At 44.9% G+C, this 14864-nt stretch overlaps 1 protein-coding gene across 2 annotated transcripts in view; it reads right to left on the reverse strand.

Annotated features, from left to right (window-relative positions):
• Window positions 1–1957: 1957 nt before the first annotated feature.
• Window positions 1958–14864, reverse strand: part of LMX1B (LIM homeobox transcription factor 1 beta) — a 109076-nt gene continuing 96169 nt past the window's right edge. The window contains exons 4-8 of one of the 2 annotated variants that reach the window (XM_052815464.1): window positions 11965–12143; window positions 10881–10958; window positions 10412–10478; window positions 9386–9547; window positions 1958–7639 (exon numbers count right to left, since the gene is read on the reverse strand). In XM_052815464.1, coding sequence (XP_052671424.1) covers window positions 7482–7639; window positions 9386–9547; window positions 10412–10478; window positions 10881–10958; window positions 11965–12143 — 644 coding nt within the window. In that variant the 3' untranslated portion in view covers window positions 1958–7481. Of the gene's footprint in view, window positions 7640–7679; window positions 9028–9385; window positions 9548–10411; window positions 10479–10880; window positions 10959–11964; window positions 12144–14864 lie in introns of those variants that run through there. The other variant, XM_052815465.1, reaches the window with a different exon arrangement.

Here is a 14864-nt window from a genome sequence, read left to right on the forward strand (position 1 = left end):
TCATTTCTGAGGCATGCAGATACAACATGTGCCTCTTCGGATGACGGAGCCGACTCTCTGGGGCCACTGGCTGTGCCTCTGCCATCCGTCCTGGCGAGCCACCCTGACCGCACAGACCTGCTGACCGTGCGGGGCAACCTGGGATGCTCGGGGACCCACAGGGATGTGGTCCTTGGACAGGGCTGTAACACTGGCGTGGTCCCTGTGTGCTGCCTGCACAGACCAGAAACAGCTGCCAGCAGAGAGGACTTTCTGAGCCCCAGCACCGAGGATACTAGCACTCTGTTTTCCCGCACGAACGCTCTGTGGCAGGGACCAGCGGAGCAGCACGGTTCCTCTGGCAAGGTCCTCTGTTTGGGTTGGCTCCCTGTCCCCAGGCACAGCCAGCCCGAGAAGCAGGACCTGCGCGGGAGAGGCCCGGAGCACCAGGCAGCTGCGAGAGGGACGGTCGGTCTTTCTCATTCCCCTGCAGCTCTGCGCCTCTCTTCTCGTGCTGCTTCTCCAAGTCGGCAATGCCACTGGCTTTTCACTTAAGGATAAAGGGCATTGGTTAAGATAATAAAATAATGACGACATGGCCACTTCTCTGTCACTTAAGCAGAGAAAAAGTGGTTAAAAACCTTGGCCCAGATTATCTGGCTGCCTAGTTCTGGAGTTGGTTCATTTTCCACACCTGCATTTGCTCTGCTTTGCTTCCCTTTAAGGAATATCTCTTTCAGAAAATGTTCTTTTCTCACAGTGTCTGTTGAAATCCTAGCAGGTTTTGGTCAGAAATTTTCCATTTGAGACATTTTATCTCTATAAAAAAAAAATCAAAATTTTCTCTGGAAAACAAAGCACATGCTTTCTGTAGGCGAAAAAATGCTTTTAGCTGGAAATCATAAATCTCAGCTTAAAAGTAGTTTTAATGGCAAACTTTCAAGGGTGCCTATTAACAGTGTCTAACTTGCTTTACAACGAAACCTGACCGATAGAACCAGACCACGTGTCACCGGGTGAGGATCCCATCTCTGGCTGTCGCCCGCAGGGGCTGCTCAGGGCATGGGCGCAGCGGGTGTGCCGAGTCAGCCTTTCCTTGCCAGACCGCTGAGCCCTGGCAAACAGCAGGATCGTTGGAGGCTGTGCCCAGAGCGCTGCTGTTAACAGCAGCAAATAGCCCTTACCTTATCTGAGTCTTGGACATCGCCACAGCAGATGGTGGCAATGAGTACTGATGTCCTCCCCTGAAGCAGTTCACGTACAGTCCGAAACACTGCTCATCCTCCAACCTCTGCTGTGTAATGGATGAAGCAGAGGGCCAGTGAGTTGCTGTGTTTGTGGTGCAAGCTGTTTGCTGTAATGAACAGATGTTTCTTCTATAGCTGTGCCTGTGGCCAGTGGCAAAGGAGTGGTGCACCCAGGCTTGTCATGACCCCAGGTATGCCCAAAATGCTACTGGGCTTATTGCAGATGACTAGTCATATGCATGTGGTTCAGAGTAAGCCTTCCTGGTGCTGCCAGGAACAAGAAGTGCCTGCCCCACACACATCTTGGTCCTGACAGAGCTCTGTCTGAGTGGCTGGTCTGGTTGCACCATCTTTAATTCCTACAGACTTTTCCTGTCCTAAACTAGTCCATGCAAAAATGGCTGAGGGCTGTGATGATGTGTAAGACTGTACCCATCCCTGCAGAGGAACTCTCAACCTGCAGAGGCTAAAGAACAGTGTGGAAGGAGACCCTGCCATTGCCCTTGCTGTGTCTCCCCTTGGAAGAAGAAGGACACCCACTGAGCAGCCTGGGCCACTGTTCCACACCACTAAAAATATTAATGCAGTGCTCAGCTGTCACAGTCCCCCGGTTTTGCTGCCTGAGAGAACAGTGGTGCCATCCCCAGGATACAGAGAAGACACTTTCAGTCTGCAAAAGCAAAGAAAGAACTGCACGCTGAAAGAAAATCCTGCTTTGTTTACAGGTTGCTTTTATTTACAAATATACTGAAGTGTAATCTCTCTCTTTTTTTTCTTTTTCTGTTTTTGTTTAGAGTGTGTGTGTGCGCGCGCGCACTCGTGCACATGGGAAGGAGCATAATGTATGAGAAACTCATGTATCTTAGCTGCCAGGCAATGATGGCAGAAAAAAAAAATGCAGTGAAATGAAATTTAAAAACACTAATAAATAATTTAACAATGACAAGTAATTAAATAAAAAAAAAAAAAATCCGATCTACATACATTATGGTGGTTTGTTACCAACACAGAGGAAAAGGAGCAGAGAATCTATGGTGAAAGGCAGCTGGTTAAGTATGAGAGAGCATAGTCATATTTTTTACAAGTTAAACAAATTGTAACAGACAGCTACAAAATACTACATTTCGATAACATAAATACAGAATATATAAATATACAAGTAATACAGCCATACACAGCTAAAAAATAGGGTGTTCACTTAAAAACAGAGTTCCCAATGCAAAGTATCTGGCAGTCCCTTCACAGTCACTGCTGAGCAGAAACAGGGTGTGCAGAACCAAGGGGACCTGGGCTGCATCCTTGAGAAGGGCAAACAGTTGTCAGTTTATTCAGACAGGCCTCAAATGAACAAGACTGTGCTTAAATCCCACCAAAGCCAAAAGACTTCAGGTACCTGCCAAGAGGTAAGCAAGTGCCCAAGGACCCCCTAACCGGAGAGAATGGATGCCTGAAGCCCTGGCCACGCTGCTGTGGGCGCAGTAGCCAGCTGTCCCATGCCACTGGGGCAAGGAGGGTGGGCTGGAGATGGACCTGCACACACAGGGAGCATCTGCATGACGTGGTTTAGGCATGGGATTGTGTAAAGCATTATCCTGAACACTTGAGACTTTGGGTACTGTGACTCCAGCTCCCGTGGCTTTGATGTGCTTCAGTAGCCTCTCTGTCCTTTCACTGTTGTGACCAAGCTCCAGGCTTGTAAGAACGCTTCCCTTCCTCCTGGATTCTGCTGTTAATTTCTAGTGACTTTTGGGGACAACCAGAATTATTATGACATGGTTCAAAGAGGTGCTCTCGCAAACCCCAGCTTGCAGCATCCCTAGCAGCATCACAGAGCCGGGTTCCCTGGGGCGGTGGCTTGGGATATAATTCTGATCCTTAAGGAAACTGGGAGTCCTGAGCACAGTAGGAAGAGGTAAGTGGGTTCACATCATCCCTGGAAGGTTTGCCGGCATGAAGGACCTTCCCCATGCAATGACAGCGCAGCGAGGTGGCCAAGTTGCTGCTGACAGAGTAGCAATGACCCCTTCAAAGGACCTGGTAATACTCATCCGACTTGTGCGGGGTGGGTCTGAAAAATCCACTCAGCAGCCATCATGAGACTAACATGAGTCACATCTCAGGCACGGTTAGCAGCAACTGAGCCAAGTGATCTGGATTTTTTTGATGACAGAGTTTAAAGAAGGAAAGGAGATCAAAATGCCTAGGATGGTGTTTCAATCTTAGTGATTGCAAACACCATACTTGACTTACATCAATGTAATTGTCTTCCATGTTGTGACTGTGAAACACATTTACCACCAGCCTCTAACTACTTGTGATACAGGGTTTAATCCATAGTGCTGTGGTAAATGGGGGGGCTGAGAACAGCAATGCACGGTAGGAATCGTCCCCTCGACAGTCAGCCATGCAGTGGAAATGTGCTGCTGCCCAGCCAAGAGCCCAGCAGCGGGATCAAGGACCGCACTGCTCAGTAACCATTTCTGAATGCTGGAAATCTCTATGTGCCACCATTACAGATCTGGTAACTGCACAATAAAGACCTCTGAGGAAGCTACTACCTAGCATATTCATTCTGATCTCAGAGTCATCTTTTTTAAACATTACTGAGCAAACACTGAAACCTAATCAATCATCTTTTACTTAATTGCATCTTGTCACCACTTTAGCTTAACATGTATTCCTTGCTTAGCCAAAACAACAAGATTGAAACACCGTGAAGAGCTCACTTGACGCATTTATATTAGAGAGGGGTTAATTTCCTAGGGAAAATGATCACTGTAAGGTGCATGTAATAAACTGCTGTCATGACCTCTAGCCTTCAAGCTCCCATATGTGCAATCATTGTTTGTGGTTTCCGTGGAAGTGCCAGATGCTAAGAATTTTTGGCAAGAGTTTATCAATTTGACTCGGTGTAAGATATTACTGTGATATGGCCCATTAAGCATTTTACTTTCACCTGATTGGTGACATTCCCTTGACAATAGAAGAGTAAAGCAGAAATCAAAAAGGTCAGAGGTTGCTATATAATCTTTTACTGCAGGTCCCAGGTTAAAACCACAATGATCACACTCCAGTAGGGTAATTCATTCCACAAAAAAAAGTGACATTTATTTTGCTTTAATGAACTTTGGCCTTTGCCAGATATAACGGGTCCACTGGAAATCATTGGCTATGCATTCCTTCCGTTGACCAGCAGCAACCCACAGTGGCATGGGAAATGTTACGCATGCCAGAGGGCTTGACTGTGTTGTGCATGTGGCACCAGAGATGGTAGAATATGGGGGAACAAACAGCTAAGGCATCATCATACAACACACCAAGGGAAGAGGAGATGGTATGTACAAGCAATGAAAAGGAAAAAAAAAAAAAGGTGGCAAACAGTCATCCAAAAAATCAGCAAAAGATTATGGTTACTTCAGCTATAAACGGAATATCTGATTCTTTCCTTGGAAATGGATTGTTTTTTCAACATCCAGCCCAGCAGCAGAGGTAGAGTTGGGACAAGGCAGTTCTCCAAACTGTAGGTCACATTATAGTTCTCATATAAGTCCCTGTAAACACTAAAAATGCCATTTTGATCCTGCCAGTAATGAGGGATGAAGCAAGGTTGTGCCTATGTGTAGAGTCTATAAACCCAGTATGCCTGAGATGGTGAAGATGCTTTTCTATGACTCTAAAGTAGCACAGCTGAAGGGTGGGGAGGAAAACTTGATGAATCCATTGAGATCGGTGGTGACAAATGTTTCTAATGTGCCATATGAAATCTGCTTGCTTTCTGCCCTGCAAGCAGTGAGGATCACCTGAGTTCTTTAAAGATGTTTGCTATCATGCAGAGAGAAAGGAAATTGTTATTTATTTTGATACACAAGGAAAGGGAAAAATAACTGAACGGAATGGGTGAGAAAAGAAAATTCTTCCAATTTCAAAACATATGCAGGGGCTCACAACCTTCAACTGAAAATACACATCCCTGTCAGAAAGGGACGGACCCATCTCCCTGGGCATGGCAACCTGCAGTTCAGGCTGCCATGGTGGAGGGAGGAGATAGGAACCTGCAGGGAGGGGAGCATCACCCCGGCATCCTCGCAAAGACATCAATCCCTTCGCTCGCGAAGGGCTACGTGTGTGGCAGACGGCAGGTCTGCCACCGTGCAGCGGCGGGAAGGGCTTGCCTTGGGTCTGCGCTTTGCTCTCCTGCACTGCACAAGCATAGTCTTCTCCCCTGGTGCTTTCCTCACCTCCACAGAGTGAAAATGCACACATTTATCTTGCAAATAAAACTTTGCTTTCTCAAGAAACCTCTAACACGCTTGGTCCACATTTCCACGCTGGGGGGGGAATGTGATCTTATTTTTTCTCTTGGACCTATCATCTGATCCTTACCATCCACTCCTCTGGGATGCAAGGAAGACCTTTCTCCATCAGTGAAGGGGCAGGCAGCTGTCCACGGGGCTCCACAGCAGGACCCCCCTCTGCCAAGGCCATGGTGCCCCCGGCATTCGGCAGGGCTGCTCTCTCCCCGGGTGCTGAGGCTGCGGGGGCCCCACTTTGGCCTGCCCCCCCCTTACAACGGGAGTCCCAGAGTCCAGCACTCCTGCAGAAGGTGCTGAGCCCCACGGGAGACTCTGCGGCGCTGGCCTGGTACCAGTCCTCAGCCTGGAGGAGTCAGATTAACCAATGCTTTGGACTTGTTTTCGGCTATTATGGTCAATAAATTAAAGGTATTTATTTAAGAAAGTGCCTATCCTGCCAATCTTTCCCCATGAGCTCTATTTTGAACACACCCTATAATTACTGATATTACCCTGGCAAATTTTCCCCATGAAGTTTTCTCCACTAAGAGCCATGACCGTACTTGTCTGCCTCTCCACATTATAATTATCACCAGGCAATATTTATAACTATACTATTATTATTTATGATATTTTATGCCCTACAAAAACCTATATGACATATGCTCAAACTTCAGCATCTGAGACATTCAGACTTCAGCTGGGACATTGCCTTCAATTTCTGTACTTGTTCTTCTTACATTTGCACTAATAGGTTAGTTGGAGTATTTATTGTAAATACAGGAGTCCTGTCAGTGTGAAACCTGCAGGACTTGGATTAGACTCCAGCTCGACATACCTAAACCTCCCATTGCGATCTCTCTCATTCTTTTTATTCCCCAGTTGGTGCACATTTCAGGACTTCTGATGGTTCAGGCTAGAACTGTATATCATAGATTCTTGCTGAGGCGAGATAATTAACTAAAGGAGTGCTTAATTATTCCAGATGGACAATGGAGCGCAGCACATTTATGCCTCATGCAAAACATAAATAAACAGAACAGAATGAACAACACATGTTTGCCAATCATGGTCTAGACTTGAAATTTGGCACTGCAATACTTACAAACAAATGTAAATGTTTTATTCTAACACTTCAAAAAAAATTAAAACTCTGTCTTGTAAGCACCTTTAGTTTTAATTATTTAAGATCAATACTAACCTAAATGCCTCTGTCCCTAACATGCATCTCCTCTCCAGGGTCATAGACCTTTCTTATTATGAAATCACTGGCTTTCTCCACAAATATTACTGTTAACCAGTTTCCTCAGTATCATATGCATAAGGGCTATAAACTAATGAGCAGATCTAGGTTATGTAGAAAAAGTGTAGAAAGGAAACAATGTTGAACGTCACATTTACATTAACTTCTCACAGTTCAAATGGCAATTTATCCACAACATAGTATGAATCATGCAGTAAGAAAAGGGAGGAATCTCCAGTTTCTTTATTTGTCATATGGTCGACTGATGTCAGTATCAGTGGCTTTAAAAAAAAAAAAGTTTAAACATCCAAAAGAAAGGAAGAGAGAAAGGAGGAAAAGGTCTAGCTTTCCACAAAATCCATTTCCTTTACAACGATGAGCTCAAACCAAACCAAACCAAAGGCTGCTGACGAGCAGGGTCTTCTGTTCCTTCCGTGCTTGTCTCGTGGTCTGGTGCAAGCTGGGAATCAAGGGTATGGGACTGGTGGGTGCATTTTGTTTATATATATATGTATATGTATGTATGTAGGTAGGTATTAATATATATGTACATACATACACATATATGCACACAGATACAGTCTTCCTAAAAATGCTCTTTGCAGTCCAGAGGCAGCAGGAGTCACTGTGAAGGAAGAGCTGGGCAACATATGGCTGTAGAGTCTGCACTGGAAAAAGTCACTGGCTAAATATACGCCGGCTGTTTGTTTTCTTTTATTTTCATGAGGCGAAATACGAGCTCTGCATAGAGTACAGCCTGTCAATGGGGTTTCCTACTCTAGCCTGCATGGAGTTAACTTCAGAAGAGGCAAGAAAACAGTCGCTCAAGCTAGTTAAAGAGGTATCACTGTCGATATCATGAAAAATGGAGTCGTTTCCTGCAAATGAAACGTATATGTTAAGCTGGATTCTGTGCAGCCGGAGGAGGACACAGTACACACGGATGCTCATATGTTGTGCGCTGCAGCAAAAGGGAATGCTCCTGGTTTTGTTTTTACACGTTAACATAATTTCGCTCTAAGGGTCTGACCTACAACGAGGAAGGCTAGCAACCAATTGACAGAGTTCAGCTGGCAGCAGTGCCACTCAAGTCTGCCAGGATTTAATTTATACTTCAGTCAGCGGCACAAAAGAGAGTCTTGGCTGACGACAGGAGCAAATGGTGTCGGGGAGGAGCAGGTCCCCGGCTCTCCGTGAGCTGGGATCCAGCATTTGCAGGGGCACCAGGGCCGCTGAGGAAGGTGGGACCAGACATTGAGTGCCCGCAACAGGGAAAAGTGGTCTGAGAGCCATAACCAGTAATGGTCTTCCTTTACACACAAGGTAAAAGACAGATCTATGAATGCGACAGGACCCAGGAGGAGACCCAGCTTCCCTGGCCTCAAGTTGTAAATATGCTTTCACTTCAGAAAACTCCACTCTTTTGGGGCTGGTTTAGAACAGCACCTTTTATTTCCCTTAGCAACCAAGATTTCAGCTTACTTCAACTCCTAAGGTACCAGAAAGAGCTCTAGCTCAAGTCCTGTGAGTACTAAGAAAGTGTTAGTCCGGCTCTTTTTCCTCATGCACTCATTTGAAACAGCTTTGTGCTATCTCCTGCACTTGTTTTGGAGCACAGAACCTGCCTCTCAAGGAGTTTTGCTTAGAAAGCCAAGCAAATTGTTAGCAACAAAATCACAAGCCACCTAATGCTCATTGGCACTTCAGATGTCCTCAGCTCCTTACAGGATTTACCAAAATGCCTGGTGTGTACCATGGACTTGTCTCAGTGGGAAAAGTAATAACACAGACCCAAAGCAGATTTCTTGTTGGCCTGTGCATGCTGTGCTCATGAAAGTGATATGCACGTGGACCTCTACAATGAAGTGCTCCTGGTCAGCAGAAACGAGTCTGACGTAGCAGGCCCTTGTGGGCTACAGCAAGGCCAATAATCACAGTCTGAGAAGTCCTCTTAAGTTTTATTTAAATGCCACACTGCAATTGTCCAGAATCAATTATTAGGCATTTAATGCTTGTGATGTGTTTGGTGTACCTATCCACTTGATGGTGTGTGGTCAGGAAATCATGAAAGCAAACCATTATCTTGATTTTGGGCAGAGAATAAAATTACGCAGGAGAATTGTCCTGTGGTGACACATCTCTCAGTAGCTCAAGAACTGTTCTTTAACAAATCCATGCATCCAATCTGAGGGATCTTACAGGGGTGGTTATTCATTTTGGAATGAATAGATTACTTCTCTTTATTGAAGGCACTTTTTTCCCAAAGCTTCTAAGAAAAAGGAAAAACTTGTGAGGGAGCTACAATTTGGTACTATTTATTTTTCAATGTCTTGGATAGTGGTTTAAAAAAGTGGAGCTGGAGAGGTGGTGTTGCTTGGTTTATCATTTTTCAGAATTATACTGTGAAATATTTCTGAAGAGTGTCCAGAGCCTGGGATGAGCTCTCTTCTACCCCCTTATGTGTACATGAAAATATACAGACAAAACTGACTAGTACAAATTCCCCGGTACAAATCCCAGAAAAAAAAACATTATAAAAGCAAGTAACTCTACTGAACCTGTGGTGTGTGAACCAGCATAGGAACCCTGCTATTTCTGATGCGGCAGAATGATGCATGCCTTACCATAAGGGTTCATGTGGTCGCCTGGCATTTGTGGAGGGGTAAGACCCTGCTGAAATGGGTCTGTGCCATAACTGCTTTGATCCATTGCTACAATCTGCTGCTGTGGTGGTGCAAGTGGCGTGTAAGATGTCATCATCCCTTCCATTCGGTTGGACATTACTTCTGCAAAGCAAACAGGAGGGCACGGTCACTGCTTAGGAACAAAGAGGCAGCAGACAGTAGCATCAGTGGCAATACTGAACCCGAGCACAGAGTGAACGCAGCTAGGTGTGTCCTGTCAATCAGAGGAGCCTTCCAAATTTTGCCTGAGTACATCCCTGAGCAGTAACTTGAACAACTTGTAGTTTCTGACTATATCATTTCTGGAGCTCCTGGGTGCTGGACCATATCTTCCCAAAGCCCATCCTGTATGTGACGTTGCCCTATTATTCTCTAACTTCTGTTGGTACCAGTTTTTCTGACTCTGCATAAAGAGGAGGATTTGAGGCTGCAAGGCCTTGGGAGTTGGAGAACCTCAAGAGCATCCACAGAGCAGAAGGGCAAGCCCTGGTGCCTCTGCGCAGCTCCTGCTCCAGGGTGCAGCCAGCTGCCAGGGCACAGGAGGGGCTCCCTGGGCCTTGGCTGTGGCAGCAACGCTGACGCCCTTGCAAGGACTCTGCAGATGCCCAGCTGAGCATGGTCCCCCTTTCTTCAGGAGAAAACAAACTAGAGGATCTACCTAGAGCAAGCCTCCTGGAGACTTCCTCCAGTGAAAGCTCCTCGCTACTGCACATTTCTTCTAGAAAGGCGGTAACGGCTTCTGTGTCAGCACCTCCAGGGTCTGGCCCCATGGGACAGCTCTGGGGTAACCTGGGGTGGGCACTCAGACACAGCACCTCTGTGTGTTTCCACTGATGATGGCACACATTATCCACAGACTTGTGCATGCCCTGTATGGCTGTACTTCAGACATTATGTGGGAATGGCACTTCAAGAAACCTTGCAGATTCTTTTCCCCTTGCTTTGCCTTCATCACAAATCCCCTACCTTGCCCTAGTCGCTGTGAGTTTTGTTGCTCCTGCTGCTGCTGATGCCTTCGTGCTAGTTTTTTCATCTGAATAAAAGAGGAAGAACAGAACAATCTCATGGCTCTGAATACAACAATTTTGTTTCCTTACAAAACTCTCTGCAAACATCGAATCAATTAATACAGAACATTTATATTCACGCACACACCATTGTGGGTTCAGTTTAATTTCTAAGCTTAAACATTTCAGTTTCCAGATCATATTTGCATGCAAAATTTACTCCCAACCTCATGTTGCTTTGAGCACACAAACTTAAATGTCTGCGTTTGAACGTTGCCTTTCTTGTATGGATGTAGACAGCAGTGCATGCAAAATACGTACAGTTCAGTCCCTGGGACCTCTGGTATGTACTACATCTAGGGGGAGGGGGAAATCTGTGTTGGAGGACAATTTGTGTTTTACTTTTGAGAACTTGACAAACAACCTACCTTTGCTCTTTGGTTTTGAAACCAGACCTGGACAACTCGCACACTGAGTCCTGTTTCAGCTGCTAGTGTTTCTCTGACCTACAGGAGGGAATGTTTAATGATGTAATTTTTTATATTTTTTAAAAAAACTAATCAGTTATGTTAGGAGGAATATGCCTGTACTTACAATAAAAACTGCATGTACAGAATTACTTTTTAAAATTCCTCGTATTTTTGCATAGTTTGTTCAAGTTCTGCCCTTCATGTCGCTACCAGTTTCATAAGTACTGAACAAATAGTCTGAGCTATGTAAAATAACACTAAGTCATTTCATGATTTTTATTTTACCCATAAAACAGTTCTGTGCAAAAAGATATAAATTTGGCTGTGAACAATTTTCATATTCTTGAGGTACAATTTCATACTTTAAAATGGCAAAAAGGCACATTGCACTTTCCCAAAAGGCATACTTTGTGCGTCAGCAGAAGAATGTAACTTTTTGCAAAAATGAGAGCTTTCAGAATACAACTCCATTTTTTTCCAGTCAAACTTAGAAGGAAACAGTTACCTGGGTTGCTTTTCACAAAGATTTGATTTTCACCAGCTTCACCAGTGAAGCAATACGTTATACCTTTCCCTAGCGGCTTTAAACAAGATCAACAGCAAGGTTAAGTTTCATAAAAAAGCAAGACTGGAAGGACAAGTAGTGTGACCAACGCTGAGCACCCATCTCGCTGGACAGTGACTCCCTCTGCGGTAGGAAGGAGAAGGGCAAAAGCCACTTGTTTACCTGGGCTCTGATAGTCAAGGCCTACTTCATGTTTGTAAGAACCAAATATTGTTGTTCAGCAGGAATCAGGCACGGAGCTGCTCTGCATACCGTGGGTGAATATCCAGAAAGAACGATGAGCTGGTTGGTCCTAAGCTGCTGATGGCTCCAGGCTGAGATGGTATCTGGGTGAGCATTGCCATACGCTGGCCTGGTCTCTGTGTTCACCCCAAGGCACCTGCTGCTGTACTGGGAAGGGGCAGGGGGCTATCTGACCCTGTCACCCCCCATGGCCTGCAGTCAGAGCTGACTTCAGGTCCCTGATGAAGCACCTACCTTCCTACAGGGCTTGGAAGACACTTCAAAGGATGCTTTGAATGCTCGTCTCTGCTGCGTAGTAAGTATTGTCCTTGGTCGTTTAGGTCTTCTTGGGTCCTTCCCGTCATCACTTCCTTTTCCTTGGGTTACTTGTCCTTTGGTGGGCTTAACGTCTCCATCTTCATCATCGCTTTTAACTGGTGAAAAATAAACAGGATATAAAATTGTACTTGTTCCACCAAGATAACAGGGTGTTTGAGAACTGCTCTTCAGCTGCCAAACTGGTCAACAGGTTCAACTATTACCCCATGTTTATCTGAATGCCTAAAGCAACTGCGGGCAGGAAGAGACTATCTTAGATTTGCATGAACTGCCTAAATCAAATGCCACAAAAGCATAAAAGTGTGTTTAATTTTTAATTGAGGGCATGAGACTGATCAAGGGATGGAAATTCCGAATATGCTTCAATACTTCCAGGAATCAGGCACAAAGAGACTTTGTGCCCTTCTGGCATCGCTTGGTCCCCTGTGTGCTCACCTGCTGCAACCACACCAACTGACACACAGCTTTCCCTTCACAGCAGAGCCGCTTCTTCTCCCGAAGCATTAGTTGCAGAGAGGTACTACTGCCCGCACCACTATGGCAGCAAAACAGTGTAAACGCAAATATCACAAAAATACCTCAAAGTCTGTTTAGCTAAATATAGTGTAGATTCCAGTTATTGTTCTGAATATTTTGAAGCTCTAGAGATAATATAAACTTTGCCATCTCATTTCTGTATCCCACAGAAAACAGCAGCATTCTTTCCCTGTGTATTACAATGTGTCTATATGTGCATGCACAAATTTTTCTTTCTTGGTAAATACATACAATATGTACGTGCTCGTGTAGACCAAACAGATTATTTGTATTTTCTATAGTTAAATTCTGAATAGTCGTACAACCTATTACGTGTGTTACTATATTGTACTGGGAAATCTCAATCGCAGTGGCAAAGGTTGAAGTACAAATTTTGTTGTGAAAAACAACTTTTCAACTCAGCATATTTTATTTCACCAGACTACTGATTATTCTTCCAGAAAACTTTAATGTACTATTACAGGGACTTCAACATGAAGAAACACACTGCAATTTTTATATATTCAAAGATTACATTTGGGGAATTAACAAGTTAGACTTTAATTCGTTTTAGGGTCTGATTATTATACACCTAGCAATCTAATCACCTTTTACTTTAATAAGCATCTTTTGCCTAATGATTAAAGAGAAGTTCAGTCATTTTAATAACCATGACATTATTAACTTTCCAGCATGCCTTTTCTAAGGAAAGGTTTGTGAGGATTAATATTGCTCACTGGAGAGTTACTTTCGTGTCCAGTGGATAAATATTTGATTGGAGAAGGACACATTCTCAGCCAGGGCTATGTGAAATCACTTGCTCTCACACAGGCATCTGGGAGAGCTGTGTTTTCAGTGTATTAGACAATGGGAGACAAAACATCCCATTTAATTTGTCAACTTGTTTTTCAGGTTTGGGTTTGGCTAACAGAGAATAATGAGGAAAAAAAAGCATCTCCAGGAGTAAGAAACTACGCCTTGTGCCAAGGGGAAATAAAATTGAAACCAAGGTTGTTTTGTGCCACTGTGGTAGCTTACTGCTGATCACAAAATAGAAAATCTGGTCCTGAAGGAGAGCCCACCCGTGCCCAAAGCAGATCTCAAACGCAGCCGGCTGGCAAACAGCAGCCACCAGTGCCAGCGCAGTGAGTAAGGAAGGCAGGGGAGGAGAATCCCCATGCCCATCGCTGCAGCATGGGGACAGCCCCGCACACGCAGCTTTTCAAAGGGGGTTTGTCTGGGCACAGACAGGCGGACAGCAGGATGCTGAAGTTGGCAATGAGAATGACATGCTGAAGGGCAAGTAGGAAACTCACATGCCTTAGGCAAATTCACAAAGAGCCCAAACCCTGTGACATGAGATTTACAGAGCAGAGCACTCAAGGTCCTGCAAATACAGTATGGCAGTAAATAACATGCTGCTCCAAGAAAGGCCCTGGTCCCGCACGTCCTGCTGAGTCAGCAGTGACCTTTGTCTTGCAGCATTCCTGACATGAAAATATAAATTTCAGCAATGTGGAGAATATGGCTCCCAGATTAGAGATTAAGGATAATTACTGCTCCTAGCTAAATTGGAATAATGCATTTTCCCATAAACCAGAAGCAAACATTCATGTCATTTGTACGCTTAATGGAACGGTAATTGTTGATTTTCTTAGACTTTTTCCTGGGAAACGAGTGCGCAATTATGATGGCTGGCAGCAATTCGTGTACACGCTGTCTCTAGTCTTGGGATCAGCCAGGGCACACCAGCAGCAGGAGGTTTCCAGTGTCCTTGTGTATACAGCACAGGAAGGAGGCATCCCGTCTCTCCTGGAACTGCCTGTGAGCCTGAAAGCCAGTCCTCGCTGTAACCACCACTAGATCCCCTGGGTTTTGGACTGGAGAACCCAAATCTAGTGTGTGAACTATTTGTCCTGTTCAGTACTGTGTTCCCAGCCCTGGACAGACAGCCTCACTTTGCATGCCTCGCTTTTGTTCTATATGTAGTATACAAACCATAGTGCAGCTATCCTTAGGTCAATACGTAGATGATCTCCTAGGCTGACACGGGGATGGGGCTCAGACACAAAACCAGCAGGTAGACAACAGAGATGATCAGAAACTAGAGCCTTAGTAGCACAGAAGAGACATACTGCCAGGGAGAAGTCGGGATGGAAGTCAGGAGAGCCAAGCATTGTATCTGGCTTGAAAGCACCCAGAGACAGACTCCCCTAAACTCCTCTTTCAAGTTATTGCTTTTTTATTTCCTTTTTGTGTGAGCCCCCTTGCCTGCCTTGACAGGAGTGGATACGCAGGCA

This window comes from Harpia harpyja, chromosome 19, assembly GCF_026419915.1.
Source record: "Harpia harpyja isolate bHarHar1 chromosome 19, bHarHar1 primary haplotype, whole genome shotgun sequence".
NCBI classification, from domain to species: Eukaryota; Metazoa; Chordata; class Aves; order Accipitriformes; family Accipitridae; genus Harpia; species Harpia harpyja.